The sequence below is a fragment of the Peromyscus californicus genome, unplaced genomic scaffold (genome assembly GCF_007827085.1).
Source record: "Peromyscus californicus insignis strain IS unplaced genomic scaffold, ASM782708v3 Scaffold_3__1_contigs__length_106647218, whole genome shotgun sequence".
NCBI lineage: Eukaryota > Metazoa > Chordata > Mammalia > Rodentia > Cricetidae > Peromyscus > Peromyscus californicus.
This window is the reverse complement of record NW_026294551.1, coordinates 39877729-39893198: the sequence shown is the minus strand read 5'-3', so window position 1 is coordinate 39893198 and position 15470 is coordinate 39877729. Positions and strand designations below refer to the sequence as shown.

The following is a 15470-nucleotide window of genomic DNA, read 5'->3' as shown; positions in this document are numbered from 1 at the left end:
AGGGAGTCAGATTCCCTTGGACTGGAGTTACAGGTGATTGTAAGCCAGTGTGGTGTGTGTGTGTGGTGTGTGTGTGTGTGTGTGTGTGTGTGTGTGTGTGTGTGTGTGTGTGTGTGTGTTGGGAACCTTAGTCCTCTAGAAGAGCAACCAGTGCTCCAAACTGCTAAGCCATTTCTCTAGCCCCATATTTTCCGAAGATTTTTATTTTTCGAGACAGGGTTTTTCTGTGTATTCCTGGCTGTCTTGGAACTCACTCTGAAGACCAGGCTGGCCATGAACGCAGAGATCTGCTTGCTTCTGCCTCCACCTCCTGAGTTTTGGAATTAAAGGCATGCACCACCACCACCTGGCATTTTCCAAATCTTTATTTTAGTGAGAGTAGGGGAATGCTTGAGGATTTAGAACATATTAAATATAGTTTACTGTGGAATATTCCTTTACACTGTGTGAATTTATGTTGCTGTGATTGGTTTAATAAAGAAGCTGACTGACCAATAGCTGAACAGGATAGATAAGGTTAGGCGGGGAGAGCCAAACTGAGAAGGCTGAGAGGAAGAAGGGCGGAGTCAGAGGAGTAGGGAGCAGTTGCAGAGAGAAGCAAGGTGGGCATGCCGTTCTGAGAACAGGTGGCAAATACACAGATAAGAAATGCTGTTTAATTTAAATATAAGAGTTAGCTAGTAACAAGCCTGAGCTATTGGCTGAGCATTTTAATTAATATTAAGCCTCCGTGTCGGTTATTTGGGAACTGGCAGGCAGAAGTCTGTCTACAGTTTACTATTTTGAAATGTTCTTTGCCACGTCCGGTGGAAGAAATAAAGCAGTTTCACAAACCTGCGTGAGGTTCTGTTTCTCTCTATATTTTGTAGTTGAAGGAATTGGGGCTCAATGGGACTTTTATTCTCCGAGTCACACAGGTAGTATGCACAGAACTGAATCTCAAGTCCACGTCCAACTGCAAAGCCAGTGTTACTGGACTTGCTCTCTCCCCTCCCCGGAAGTTGTGGGTGTGCCTTCCGCCTATACTTTGGCTCTCTCCATAGCAGAGAAGTCTGGCCCGTTTTTAGAACCATTTCTCCAGGTTCACCAATTGCCTCGAGTATCTTTCAAGGTATTTGGAATTCTGGCACTAAAATCAGCTACTCTGTGAGCGGCACACCACAGTAAGCTTTCACTGTGCCTGTGCGACTGGCCGAAGTGGGATTTACCCCTGAGATGCCAGGATAGAGAGCCTCGGCCTCAGTAGGCAAGGTCTTCCTCTTCAGTGGCTCCTTGGCTCAGCCCAGGTGGTGTTTCTCTGTCACTAGCCTGCTCCTCCTCCCAGGACAGCTCTAGAGGGTGTCCTCCAAGGAGGACAGAGCAGCTGTGGCCACAAATGTGGCCTGGAAGGGGCCATGTGTGCTGGAAGGGGCCATGAAGTTTGTTTCTTGGCTCAGTTCCTCCCCGACACAGGCTTTTGGTCTGTCCAGCTGCACAGCAAAGCTCACCTCCAGGGGAGGCTGGCCCCTAATTGTTACACTCGGTGATGATTGTGAAGTCAGCTCATTGCTCACCCATCCCACCCCAACTAAAGGTGGGACCTTTGCCTCAGTTTTCTCTCTGCTTCCTGCACGGTGGTGACAGCTCTGGTCCCGCCTACACCAGATGGCAACCGAGGTGTTCTGTGAAGTGGGGGGTGGGGAGGAGGCTATACCGAAGAAGAAGGAAACGCTCAACATTATGAATGTGACTGACCAACTGCCAAAGCCCTGTCCAAACTCCAAGTTTATTAACCGGTCTTTGGCTACCAAAGGCCTCCTGCTTTCCTCGGGACACAGCTTGGTCAGCCACCTAGAGGAAAACACCACCGACGTCATGTAAGATACAATTCTGGGTCCTCTTTTTGAAGGCCGGGGAAGCTTTGCAGCCCACTCTGGAGTCCCTCAAGGAAGAACAAATCAGGAGGTTCCCCAGGCGTCCCCTGAGCCCCGCGACAGTTTCTGAGAGCACGTGGGGTGCCTGCTCTAGGAGTCCTTTCTCGATCAGTCAGTTTACGGTGCTGGGTGCTTACCACCAGCCCTGCCCCATCCTAGGCTTCTCTCCTTCATTTCTCCAACTTCATTGTCCTTGTCTACCTTCCAGCTGAGGTTCACTGGTCCTCTTAGTAAGAGTCTGGACTTCCTCTAACTTCATGCCACAAAACTCTTTTCCTCTCGGTGAGAAATATAACCCAGTGTCGAGCTGGGAATGCAAGACTGGGAAGCATGGTCCCTGCCTTCAAAGAACATCGGGCCTAGTGTGCGTGGTGTTGGTTGTGGGGGACGTCAGGCAATAAAGAGGGTGGTATGTACAGCCTGGGAAATACTGTCACAGGGTGCCTTGAGAAACCAGAGGGGATTTCAAAAGGCTTGGTATAGTTTGGGACAAGGTGCAGGAAAGGGAGACCTCTTAGAGGAGGTGACATTTGAGGGAGATCTCCAGGGAAAGGGTTTCCAAGGTGATGACTGAGGTAACAGTACAGGTTCAATTGGGGTGACCCATGAGTGGGCCTGGGCTTTGTTTAATGCTTTGCTGTCACTGTCTTGAGTCACTATATGGGTGCGAGGAACTGAACCCTTGCTCTTAACCACTGAGCCATCTCTGCAGCCCCACTCTTGAAATCTTTCATTATTTCTTAAAAAAAAAAAAAAAAAAAACTTTCTATACTTTAGTTCTCATTGGGATCCACAGACTGTGGGCTAGTTTAGATTAGAGAGCGGTATGTGTCCATTCTAGGTCACCATTATCGTGACCTGGACAAATGACTATTGTTTGTAGGAAATTTCATGATTTACTGCGGGGGGGGGGGGGGGGGGGGGGGGGGGTAATCTCAGGCAAGGATCCCTTTGTTCAAATCCAAGTTCTACTGCTTAGATACATGGTCTCAGCCAAGTTCGCAGGCTAACACCCATCCAGCAGGGCTGCTGTGGAAATCAAGAAAGAGACGAGTCCAGAAAGCAGTCCAGCATCTAGGGATCTTCTGTGATGTGACCCTTTAGCGCCAGCATTTCCAGCAGGGAGGTCTGTTTTGTTGCTGTTGTTGTTTGTTTGTTTGTTTTTTGAGACAGGGGTTCTATGTGTAGCCCTGGCTGTCCTGGGACTTGCTCTGTAGACCAGGCTAACCTAAAACTCATGAGATCTGCCTGCCTCTGCCTCCAGAGTGCTGGTAGAGCCCCCAGGCCATGTATTCAGGGTTCCCCAGGCTGGATGGGTTGGGGTAGCCTCCTTCATCTGACATCCATTCCTTCCCACTCCAGGAAGCAGATGCCAGCGGAAGATTCTGAATACAGCTCAGATGACACTAGTATGTCCCCCATATCATCCACTCTGATGAACCCCATCAAACTGGCTGTGACTCAGCCCAATAACAGCTTCTTTGCCGGAATGCTGGAGGGTGAGCTAAACAAACTCAGTTTGTCGTCACTGACCAAGAACAGAGAAAATGAGAATCTGGCCATCTGCCCCCGCTCATCCAGGTCCCAAATAGCCCCTGCGGGCCTGTTGGACCTTGACAACCCTGCACTGGACACAGACACCTCCTCAACACGCTCTGAGTCTTCTGTGGTCCTGGATGTGCCAGAGGCCCCCTTCATCTGCGAGCACACTGTTGGCGATTCCACAGCTATGGTATGCTTTCCTCTTGGCAGAGGCTTACAGTGTAGGCAGTAAGCTAAGCTCCATGGAGAGTGTGACCTCAAGTTCACGGTTTAGGGAGGGAGGCAGGCAGGGGAGGGGTGGTCCACGGAGCTGTAGTGCAGGATGAAATGGGCTCACTGCTTTCCCCGCTCAATGCAGAAGAGATTAAGATCAAGTTCCTCAGAAATTCAGAGAAAGCTTACTTCCAGCTGAGCAAGGGCTGGAGCTGGGAAGTGGAGAAGCGAGCAGCCAGTGTGTCTGTTTCTAACCGAGGGCTTCGGACAGTCACGTTCCTCCAGGCCACCTTGTCAATACCTAGACTCCCAGGCTCCACGCCTAGAGGAGGAGGCCTGATAATGCGCAATGTTTACGTAGTCCCAGATAATGGAAACAATATGGTAAGTCCCTGAATATGAGTCAGACTTTTAGTCTGTCATTTAGTTGCTATGTGACGGCCTCTCTGCAGGTGGTGGAAAAGAAGGTTTCCATAGGTAGCTTTCCCTGGCCACTTAGGTCTCTGGAATGAGCACCCTATGGCGGAGTGGTGGGCGGAGCTCCTCCTCTTCTCAGTGTTACTGGGTGGTTGCCCTTTCCTCCAGACATGCCCGATTGAGCTCCAGTAAGGAACAGGAATGGAAGCGCCACTGTGACCTCTCCGTGCGGGGCCAGGCTAGACCTGAGGAAGCCCGGGCTCTCTCTCTCCCCCTAGATTTCCTGGACTTATGCTGTGGGCAAGCAGCAGGTCAGTTTCTACCAGGTGCTGCTGCAGGAGGCGACCAAGCGAGGCGACAAGGAGATGCCCAAGGTCAAGAACCGCCCCTGGATCTTCAACAAGATCCTGGGCACCACTGTCAAGCTGATGGAGCTGAAGCCGAACACGGGTTACTGCCTTACTGTCCGAGCAGCCAACACAGCGGGGGTAGGGAAGTGGTGTAAGCCTTATAAAGTAAGTCCTGGAAGCAGAAAGGCCCAGGGCTAGGGAGGGAGTTCCCATCCAGAGAACGAAGGTGCTGAAGGAAAGAACCATCGGCCCAGATAGGTGAAAAACTACAAGCCAAAGACCAAACAGGAGGCAGGAACCCCCTCAAGCCTCATGTCCTTGCTTTCCTTATGCCTGGGCCAACAAGCATTAATTCCAGACTGCTGGTTTAGGGGTTAAGCTGTTCAGGGCCCATTAGAAATGCAAGCTGATAATTGTAGTAGTATTGCCACAGTGTTCATTTTCTAAAGCTGTGAATTCTCATATATCTCAATTCCAGTAACTGTGAGTGAGGGGAAAAAGGGAAGAGACCAAAGGGAACAGCTTGTAGGTGTCAGGGGTCTAGGGTAGAGAGAACCACACTGTGTTGCATGAAGCTAAGATCTCACTTAGCAAGAGTTTGATGGAGAGAAGAGCCAGGCTCTAGCCTGGGAAGGCATCCTGAGGGTGCTTGTTTTTATTTCAGTTTGCAACCGTGCCTACCGACTTCAACAGCTTCCCCGAGAACAATCCCATCCAGGTCACCGTGCAGCGCAAACAACCTCAGCGGAGAACCGTGTCCATGACGATGGAGGAGATGCGGAGGATGGAGGATCTGGAATACCTATATCCATATTAGGGGGTGTTGGTCGAGGCTATCCCCTGCCCACTGTCAGTCTTGGCCCTGGGTCCTCGGGAACCAGAACCCTGAGATGGACTGTACCACCAAGTACCAAGAACCACTAGTTAGCCTGTCAGCCAAGGGCCTGGGGGCAGATGTACTGGAACCTCACCCTTGGGTCGAGGCCAAGGATAGACATAAGCCCCATTCACTGAGACACCTTGGGCTGGGCCAGGCTTAGCCATTGCCCAACAGCTGCTAGGTGCCCTCCTTCCTCCTTGACCTGGCTGGTTCCAGGTCCCTCATTAAAGAACTGAAGGCCCATCCAATACCCTGAAAGTCTGCTTCCTGTTGCCATAAATCTAAGCTGAGCCAGAGCACCAGCCTCTTGTCAGAACCAACAGTCCAGCATGAGAATAAGGATGGCTGGGTGACAGGCTGACTGACACTCAAGACTAAGAGCCCAGCTTTGTGGGGGTGGATATTCTAGCTAAATCTTAGCTCTTCCCTCGTGAGGTACCAATAGGTAGGTCATCGTCTCCTGGGGCTTGGGTCGCTCATCCTAATATGTGAAGCCAATCAGGGATAGGGTCAGGGTCAGGGACACAGCAGAAGCGCCTGACCCCAAGTCTCTCCTGCAGTCCTAATGTGTGAGGGGAGGCTGAGCACCACAACTGGGTGACTGTGCAAAACTGTAAACGTCCCAAATGGAGGTGGGAAGCACACAGATCCAGTGTCAGGCAGACTGAGGAATTCCTCCACAGATGAGCCCCAGCTAACTATTTCCAGCAAGAGAAAAGGAAGGTAGGTTCTTGCAGGGCAAAGGTCTCTCAGTCAAGGCCTGACACACTGGGACACCCTTCATTCCTTCAAGGTCCTCATCATACTGTGTTCCACACCACTGCCCCCTACCCCCAGGTGGAATGGCCCTGGCCTTCCTCTCTAGCCTGAGAGCCTAGCACAGCACTAGGGATCTGGCAGGGCCTCAGGCAGAAGGACAGGAGAGACAGTGGCAAGCCTCTGGGTTTGAATACCAGAGTCCCCGTGAGCAGGCTGAGAAGGGTCTCTAGACGTAACTTTGGTTGGTACGAACAGGCGCACGGCCAGAGTGACCGCCGACAGTAGAGCCTCAGCATTTCCTAAGGTCACTGTCACACTGCTCTCTCCCTTACAGTGAAGCGGCAGGAAGGGCAGCTAGGAAGCATGGGGCTGTCACACGGTGCAAGGGAGGGGACGCACGGACCTTCTCAGAGGCCTCTGCTGACCATGGGGTTATAGGACAGGCACTTGCAGCATGAATATACAATGTGTTATTTATTTGGCCACACAGCTGAGGGTCCGGGCCTATACGGCTGGCACTTTGGACAAGGGACATGGGGACCAGAGGCCTGGCTTTCCCAGTGCCGTCAGCACCAGAAGGAAGTGCCCACGGCTTAGCTCCATGTTGTGACTTCCCAGGACTGCCACATGCAGACCACCTGTCCTGGGCAGGTGGCCACCACGTGCTTTGGTCTCTGGCAGGGCAGGCGGAGGCTGAGTCCAGGTAGGGGTCAGGAAGCTGTGGAGTTCTTCATCTTCTCCATCTGTGGGGGAGAGTCGTCATGGGAGGGATCCATGCTGCCTACAGCCCTGTCAAGAGCTTGACACCTGCTCTAGCTCTGAGACTCAGCTATGTGGTAGCCCCCTCCAAGACCCCTCTCCTTCCCTCAGTCCTGCCCCGCGATCCTGCAGCGCCCACCACCCGGCGTCAAGTTGCAGTCACAAGCCGAGTGCATTAGGTGTCAGTGTTCTCCTCTGTGACCCTCCTGTCTAGGAAGGTGCTGCTGTACCTGCACACTGACAGAACCACGATCTGAACCCGGGTCCCTGCAAAGCCTGAAATCCTAATAGTGAACTACTGCTGCACTGTGGAGACCTACAGGTTCCTCCAGGGTCTCCCATAAACCCCTAGCTCTACCTCCCATGGAGAATCTGGCTCCCACCTCCCTCCAGAGCATAAGAACGTGTTCTGAATTCCATGCCATGGCAAAGAGCAGAGGCCAGGAGACCCGAACACCCCAGTCTTTACTGCACCCCCACTCACATCCGGAGGCACTTGTCTTTCCCGCCGCTTGCCACTCTCTGGCCATCTGGACTCCAGTCGACAGCATATACCTAAAAAGAAGTTGGGCAGGAGAGTGGTAAGGGCAAGGGAGCTAGGGGCCAGTGTCAGGGCCAATCCCAGCCCCCACAGGGTCAGTCTCACCTCATCAGCATGGCCAGGCAGGTCTGTGGCCAGTTTCTGGGCCTTCACATCCCACACCTTCAGTGTGCTGTCACTGCTACCACTGACCAACAGGCGGCTGTCGGCCGACCAGGCAATCTGGTACACGGCAGCCACGTGGCCACGCAGGGAAGCCAGGTACCTGAGCCAGGGGAAGCCAGGGATGGATATGAGATCGTCAATATGTCCTCTGTACCCACAACAGTGGTTCTCAACCTTGGCTACCTGCTAGCATTGCCTGGGCCCATGCTAGACCATTTTCATCATCACTGGCCATTACTACTGTGTGAAACTTCTCCAGGTGAGCTGCTCTGAGGCTGCCTCCCGCTAAGCCTCCAGACCCGCATGTCTCTGCATGTCTGAAAACCCAATGTGCCACCTGCTTAGCCCATCTGCCTGATGCCCTCCAACACAACAGGTGCCAGCTGACAGGTGGCATGGAGTAACACAGCGGGCCAGGCCCAGCTGGAGCGTTCAAGTTAACAGAGTCTGGCTGTGATGTCTGGATAAGCTGTTAGACCTGGGGCTGTTTCCTGGCTTTTTTTTTTTTTTTTTTTTTCCCTTTTTGATTTTTCAAGACAGAGTTTCTCTGTGTAGCTCTGGCTGTCCTGGAACTCGCTTTGTAGACCAGGCTGGCCTCGAACTCAAAATCTCCCTGCTTCTGCCACCTGAGTGCTGGGATTAAAAGCAGGTATTTCCTGGTTTTCTAAAGGAACTGAATTACCATGTCAAAGAACTGCTGTATGAAAATACACAGCAACAGACATTCCGTCTCTGCTCCCACACACTCATGCCTCTTTTCCAACGCAATAATGGTTGGTGTACCACGCCCCCTCCATTCAGGGCCTCTCAGATGTTAACTGACAGCACAATCACCAGGTGATCTTACAAAATGCAGATTCTGACTCACAAGGTCAGGACTGGAGTCCACATTTACATTTTTAAAGACTTATTTATTTTATGTATATGAGTGCTCTATCTGCATGTGCCAGAAGAGGGCATCAGATTCCATTACAGATGGTTGTGAGCTATCATGTGGTTGCTGGGAATTGAACTCAGGACCTCTGGGAGAGCAGCCAGTGCTCTTAACTGCTGAGCCATCTCTCCAGCCCCCCACAATTGCATTTTTAACCTTTAAAAGACATGTATTTTTATTTTTAAATAAATACATGACTGTAGGTGCCTGTGGAGGCCAGAGGCATAGGATCCCCCTGGAGCTGGACAGAGGTGGTTGTGAGCTACCCGATGTGGGTGCTGAGGAGTGGACTTGGGTCCTCTCCAAGAGCAGTATACGCTCTTAGCTGCTGGGGCATCTCTAGACCCCTACACTTTGCATTTCTGTCCAAGTTCCCAGAGACGCTGGTGCCACTGGCGTGTGGAACACCCTCTGAGGACAACACTCAGTCCTAGCTACTGTTCACCTTCTCGAGGGCCGCTGCATCCCTGGTTCTGTGGCTGGTCCGAACATTTAGTGCTGCCCTAAAGATGCCATCCTACTGATCCAAGTTCAGTCAGTGTACGTGTCAGAGAGACGTGTGAGCTGAGGAAATCAGACTCCACCAGTGCCACACAAGGAGCAAGTGGTGACACCAAGCTCATGCCAAACCCCACCGCTAATAAGGGACAGCCCCCACCCTGCACTCACTTGCCGGTCCTGCCATCCCACAGCTTGATGGACTTGTCGAAGGAGGCACTGGCCACGATGCGGGAGTCTGGAGAGAAGAGCACCTGGTTGATGAGGGCCTGGTGTCCTGTCATCCGTGCGAGGGGCTTCTTGTCCTCTGCTGGGGACCACAGGAATAAGGTGAAGTCGTCTGAGCCAGATACCAACCGCTCTGGGCCTTGGCCCTGGGCAAGAAAGCACACCGTGTTTGTTGGATGTGGTCAGATGCTGGCTATGCAGACAGCAACAGAGGCCAGGACCAGGGACATGAGGCCCGGCAGGGACACAAGCTCACACCAAACTCCAGGTTAGCCCATGAGGAGAAGGAATTCTAATAGCGTGGAAGGAGTCCTAAGATACAAACCAACGTAGAGAATGGCGCTAAAAGGGGATGGCTCTTGTAGTTTATGTATGTACACTCTGCGCACACCGAGCGCATGAACGGCCACACTGGTAGCACTGGATGCTTCCAGAAGGGATGCATGACTGGGTGAAAGATGGGAGATGTTTCATGATCTTTTTGTATCTTTTGAACCTTAGACCATGTAAATGTGTTCCTTAAACAAGAACGGAAAAAAGAGACAACAGTAGTAAGTAAGATAATAAAAGTTAAATGATGCCCAGTCTTTAAGACTTGAAGATTATAAAGGACGAGGACCAAGAACAAGCTCCTGTGACCAGATGAGAAAGAGTCCTGAGCCAGGCGGTGGTAGCGCATGTCTTCAATTCCAGCACTCGGGAGGCAGAGGCAGGCCGATTTCTGAGTTTGAAGTCAGCCTGGTCTACAGAGTGAGTTCCAGGACAGCCAGGGCTGTTACACAGAGAAACCCTGTCTTGGGGGAAAGAGAAAGAGGGGGAGGGGGGCTGAGCTGGGGCTGCAAGCTGGTGGCACATACTCACCCGCACAAGGTTGTAGCGGCTGGATGCTCTCTCCTTCAGCTCTTTCACTGTGCAGGTACCAAAGGAGAGAGATAAAGAACAAGGCTGGTTAGACATCTGACATCCACGCACTAGGCTGAAGAACTGGCTTCTTTCCAGGCAGCAGCCTGCTCCCCTCCCACCTCTCACTCACAGGACCCCTGCAGGTCTTGGGCATTCACTGTGGCTTCAGCAGGCTCAAAGGCCCCTGTGCGCAGGGCATAGTCTGTGCTAAGTGCCATGGTGTTCACCCAGTGGCCATGACCTTGAAGAGTCCGGCACAGTACACCCTAGGGTGGAAAGAGAAAGGTCAGACACACACAAACACACACTTACACACCCTAAGATCAGGAGGAGAGACCATACCCCACACCCCACCACGGGATGGGTAACACAGGACAAGAATCAGGAACCCAAGAATCCATCACTCATGCACGGTCACCTTAGTCAAGCCAAACCTGGGGGCTCACGCCCCTCTTCATTTGAAAAGCTAGACTACTGGTCTGTTTCAGGGCAGAGAAGTACATCGGAATAAAAGGGTTTACCTAGTCCAATGGGTTTGGGATGCGGTAGGTGGCAAACAACTCCATAACAAGCCAGAATCCCCACAACACTGCAGCACTAACCACTGAGTTGCTGTTCCAGGAGGACTGGCGGGACTCCCCATATAATTCTGGAAACACCAGACTCACTGGCACCTGCACCCATGACCCGTGAGACCGGTTTCTGAATCTTCCCAGCCCTTACGTCATGGGCCCTCCAGACTTTGATGGTGCGGTCCTGGGAAGCAGAGTATAGAAGCCCATCACCTCCCCAGCGGAGGCAGGTGACTGACTGCGTGTGCCCAGTGAGGATGCGTTCACAGCGGCCTGCGGTTGTGTCCCAAACTCGTACGCTGCCATCTTTGGAGCTGCTGGCCACATATCGGCACTCGGGGTTCCTGGTCAAGGGGGAAGTGTAACCTCAGGTCTGATCTGGCCATGACTGCCCATAGCGTGTTTCATTCCTGACTCAGAGGCTGAGGACAATTTCTTGTCGGCTTTCTGACTGCATAGCCAGGCTGTGCTCAGGTCTAGGATGAGCAGCCGCCTCCAAGCAGCAGGGGGTGTGGCCATGGAAAGCCAAGCTGTTACTGACTTCTCACTCTCTCCAGAAAATGTCTCACTTACATGTGAAGGGGCTCCCAGCTCAGGCCTGTGATCCACTTGCTGTGACCAGCGAGGGTCCTGCCCACTTGCATCCCCGTGCTTGGGTCCCACAGGAGAATCTGAAGGACAGAAGCTCATAAAATAACTTCTTGCAACCTGTCCTAACAAACAAACACCTCCCAGCTACTCCCCAAGACACCCTTCAAGATCTCAGAGGCCATTCTTTGCCCATCCATCCTGATGTCTCCTACCTGGCCATTCTTGCAGCCTGAGGCCAGTTTCTTGCCATCTGGAGACCAGGATATGCTAAGGACCCAGTGCCGGTGTCCTATGAAAGCAGGGGAGGGAGAGAGGAGCTCCATTCATCTTTATCTCTAGCCAGTGCCCAGCGCTGTGTGGCAAACTGCAAACCCTCCTTACCCAACTGCCGTATAAATGAACTGAACTAAAAGGGGGAGGGGGGGAGACACAGGCCAGGCACCACGGCTGTGCAGCTAACTCGGCCACGTTCTAGTAGTCTGTACTTGACATGTGGTATGGGGTGTTTCTATACACACCACTCCTTCTTCTACCAGCTCTAGGATAAAAAGCAAGAACCACGCTCATTCTCCAGATGCAAAAACTAAAGTTTAGCTAGGGAGCACACCCTGCAGTGGACTCCTCTAGGGGGTCCCCAGACCAGCAGCAGAACATAACAACTTCTTAGAAATGGACTCAGGCCCCACCCTCGAGCTGCTGAAAAAAAAAAAAAAAAAGCTCTGGAGAATGGGGGGGTGTGGGGAGCGGTTAGGGACCTAGCTAGCATGTTGTAGTTCAACAAGCCCTCCAGGTGATTCTGATCTATGCTAGGTCTGAAAACCCTTTTGGCAAAGGTTGACATCAAGTCAGGCTGTCCCTACTGCCAACGGTTCAGCTCCTCCCCACACACGTTGGTCCAGTATCTGTTTGTTTCTAAGTGGCTGACTTGCTTCCAGGGACAGGCAGCCGTGAACAGGATGCTAACGGACTAGATCCTTCTGAGTCCTACCAGGAGCTACCTGAGCTAACCACTTGGCATGCATTAAGATCCCTTACATGGTTAAACGCACACTGACCTTTGCACGTGAAATGCGGCGTCTCGGTGCTGAGATCCCAGAAGCGCACAGTGGTGTCTCCGGAACCACTGGCCAGGTACCTGGGGAAGAGAGGCCGCTTGACTGCTGCAGTGGTGGGGCCCACCCTGAGACACTGCACATGTGAATTCCTGCTGCCTATCCAACCATCTTCTGGGAACAGACTCTCCTTTCCTGAGAAGGAGAAACAGGACACTGATGCCACCTGGAAAAGACCCCAGGACGCCACTTCTCTCTTCCTCTTTCCTGGCAGGAACAGCTACAGTTATAACCAGGGCTTTGATTTTTTTTTTTTTTCTCTTTTTCAAGACAGGGTTTCTCTGTGTAGTTCTGGCTGTCCTGGAGCTCGCTATGTAGACCAGGCTGGCCTTGAACTCAGAGATCTGCCTGCCTCTGCCTCCCCGATGCTGGGATTTAAGACGTATGCCACCACCCCAAGTGCTGGGATTAAAGGCATGGGTCACCACACCCAGCTCAACTGTTGAGCTGGAATACTTGAGAAGTACTGTGAGAAGAAACGATTCATTTTCACAGGGAAGTTAACAGATAAAGAAATCTAACTTGTTTAAGTGACACAGCTTGGAAAAAACAGGGTGGATCAAATCTCCAGAGGTCCAAGACAGGCTCTTTCCAGGCAGGTATTGTTAGCCTTTGGGGACCCAACCCCAATAAGATCGCAACTTGAGTCCAGATCTCAAGTCTGTGGCAGACAGCTTAAGACCCTATGAATCATAACTCGGGAGTGCTCTCTCCACCCCAAAGGCTGCACCTCCAAATCCCACTGACTCTGCCCAGGTCCTTACTTTCCCGTAGGGCTGAAGGCCACAGAAATGACTGCTTCACTGTGACCTTCCAATGAGCTGGTGCACCGCGTCACAGCACGTACTCTGAAGATAGCCTGGGGCTGGTAGATGATGTCTATGATTTTCTCTGTCTCCACAGACTGGGACTCCAGCGTCTTCCCCAGTGAAGACACAATCTCAGCATCGTGGACATAGAAAGCCAGGGGTAAGGGCTCCTCCTGAGGGCAAGAAAAATGGAGTAAAGGGCAACTCTGCCACAGAAGGATGAGCCTCTGCCCTCAGTTGAGGGAAAGCTTGCTACCCAATGGGCTGTGGGGGGGAAGAGGCTGTCTTTTTCCAGCCACCTCTCTTGGGATTCCCTCACTATTCCCCACCAAGCACAACCTTTTAGAATTACAGAGGAGTAATCCTCGGCAACTCACAGAATTTTGAAGCCCTTTAGCTGCATCTCAGAACACAGGGAAGTAAAGATTAATATCCCCACTTGGTGGATTTTTAAAAAATGCTTAGTGCAAGTAAGTAATTAGCTCAAAAAGCCCTAACCCTGACGACTAATTCAGGTCCTTGGTATTTTTAAGGTCTAGGATGAGAGTCAATACACATCATCATATATTGTTTTGGAAATCACCAACATTATGCTGCACCTATAAATCGGTGATGGTTAAAAAACGCAGACCAAGGCCTGGTTAAGTAAGAGGGTGGAGGTCCACCAGCTGCATCTGTAAGCCTGTCATTCCTCCCCAACAGAGGGCAGCATTAGTAACATGGGTAGAAAGGTTAAGAGCACAGGTTTTGAATCTGGTCAGACAGATCTGGGTTCCAATGCTCAATTAATCCAACAACTACTGCGTACCACCACGCGAATAATTTAATCCCGCTGGGCATCTCTGTAAAATGGGGATATTTATGTTGGGCTGCGCCAAGGAGTTACAGAAATACTACATCCGATGAATTCAAAACACAGCCTGTCCGCAGGTGGGTCGGCGTGGAGAACCTTTTTCCATGGACCGACCCACATCACCATCGGTGCGCCGTGGGGGTCCCCGGAAACACCCCGGCTTCCTCTCGCAGTGCTCACCTGGGCCAGCAGCGCGTTGCACACGAGCTGCAGCTTGTCGGGCGTGATGTCCACGGGCACGTCGAACGGGGAGCCCAGCAGCTGGCCGCCCTCATCCTGGAACTGCACGAGCAGCCGCTGCACGTCGCCGGACGCCGCCTCGTCCTGCGGAAACAAGCGGGGAGGCGGTCAGTCCCCCTCCGCCTCCCTCCGGCCTGGGGACCCCCACGCGGAGACGCGGCGTCCCCGCCCTGCGCGCGTACACCCACCGCCACAGCGGCCGCCATCCTGCGTCCCCACGTGGAGGAGAAGCGAGGCGGAGGGATGGAGCGCCGCGTTCGTGTCGCGGGCCCGGGCCACAGCGCCCTCTGGTGTTCGGAGGGGACAGTCAGGCGTGCAAGTGGAGTCACCAGGAGTCACCTCCGCGTCTTCTTCTACCGTATCCCCTCGCAGGCTATGATCTTTCACGCTCTTCACCACAGCGACTCTTGCCAACTTTAGTAGACCACGGATGCTAAAACGCAAAGAAGTTAGCTGATTTGCCCGCCTAACTCACAGAGGCAGGAAATGGTGAAGGGGTCCAGGCAGCATCCACTTTTCTCCTGGGGTGGAAATCCAAACCAGGAAACTGTTGGATGGAGGCGGAAACTTTATTTATTGGTTGGTTTGTGTTTTTTATTTTATTTGTTTATTAATTTATTTACTTTTGAGATAGGCTTTGGGTGTGTAGCCTAAACTGACTTTGAGCTCGGTGATCCTCTTGCCTGTGCCTCCCAGGATGCTGGGATTACAGGATGGGCCACCATGCCCAGCTGTCCTGCCATTTTTCTGAGCTCTTTCAAGCTGTGCCCCACCCCACTCCTATAGCTGTGGTTTTTGCATAGGCAGTTTATTCTGTCTGGAACTGTTATGGACAGAATTGAGTCTCCACTCACCTCATGCATAAATTGAAAGAATATAAAGCCTATAAGAAACTAATAAAAGTTAAAGGAGGCCAGAAAGGTAGATCCCCTAGCAGATGGAGTCACTGCCCTCACAAGAGGAAAAGCCTCCAAAGTGCACACCTGGTCCCTCCATTCTTCTCTTTATGTCCACCTCGACCAGGTACACACAGAGGAGAAGTCATGTAAATCCAGAAGATGGCTGCCTGTAAGCAGGGGAGAGCAGCCTCACCAGAAGCCCACCCTACTAGCACCTTGACCTCGTCCTCTCAACTCCAGAGCAGCGAGAAAGTACATGTCTGTTATTAAAGTCTCTCCCCCTGGGTCTTCT

General features: G+C 52.1%; 2 protein-coding genes across 2 annotated transcripts; one reads left to right on the top strand and one right to left on the bottom strand.

Moving 5' to 3' along the window:
• The first annotated feature begins 1644 nt into the window (after positions 1 to 1644).
• Positions 1645 to 5252, top strand: Fndc8 (fibronectin type III domain containing 8). The gene is made up of 4 exons (XM_052759795.1): positions 1645 to 1856; positions 3276 to 3645; positions 4364 to 4600; positions 5100 to 5252. Exons 1-4 carry the CDS (start codon positions 1645 to 1647, stop codon positions 5250 to 5252), a joined length of 972 nt encoding a protein of 323 aa, XP_052615755.1.
• Positions 5253 to 6529: 1277 nt separating this feature from the next.
• Positions 6530 to 14551, bottom strand: Nle1 (notchless homolog 1). Its single transcript, XM_052759788.1, has 13 exons — positions 14468 to 14551; positions 14220 to 14363; positions 13142 to 13359; positions 12321 to 12400; positions 11478 to 11554; positions 11248 to 11345; positions 10826 to 11018; positions 10233 to 10368; positions 10061 to 10107; positions 9143 to 9345; positions 7480 to 7639; positions 7318 to 7388; positions 6530 to 6817 (listed from the first exon to the last, which is right to left on the bottom strand). The coding sequence occupies exons 1-13, from the start codon at positions 14483 to 14485 to the stop codon at positions 6805 to 6807; spliced, it is 1458 nt and encodes a 485-aa protein (XP_052615748.1). The 5' UTR covers positions 14486 to 14551; the 3' UTR covers positions 6530 to 6804.
• Between the last annotated feature and the right edge of the window lie 919 nt (positions 14552 to 15470).

Coding starts and splice junctions, on each gene's coding strand:
- Fndc8 (XM_052759795.1), top strand. CDS start 1,645: ATGGCAACCGAGGTGTTCTGTGAAGTGGGGGGTGGGGAGGAGGCTATA. Junction 1,857..3,275: donor GAAAACACCACCGACGTCAT/GTAAGATACAAT, acceptor TTCCCACTCCAG/GAAGCAGATGCCAGCGGAAG. Junction 4,601..5,099: donor AGTGGTGTAAGCCTTATAAA/GTAAGTCCTGGA, acceptor TTTTTATTTCAG/TTTGCAACCGTGCCTACCGA.
- Nle1 (XM_052759788.1), bottom strand. Junction 12,401..13,141: donor GCCTTCAGCCCTACGGGAAA/GTAAGGACCTGG, acceptor TCTCTTCCCCAG/GTACCTGGCCAGTGGTTCCG. Junction 7,389..7,479: donor TGCCTGGCCATGCTGATGAG/GTGAGACTGACC, acceptor ACTTCTTTTTAG/GTATATGCTGTCGACTGGAG.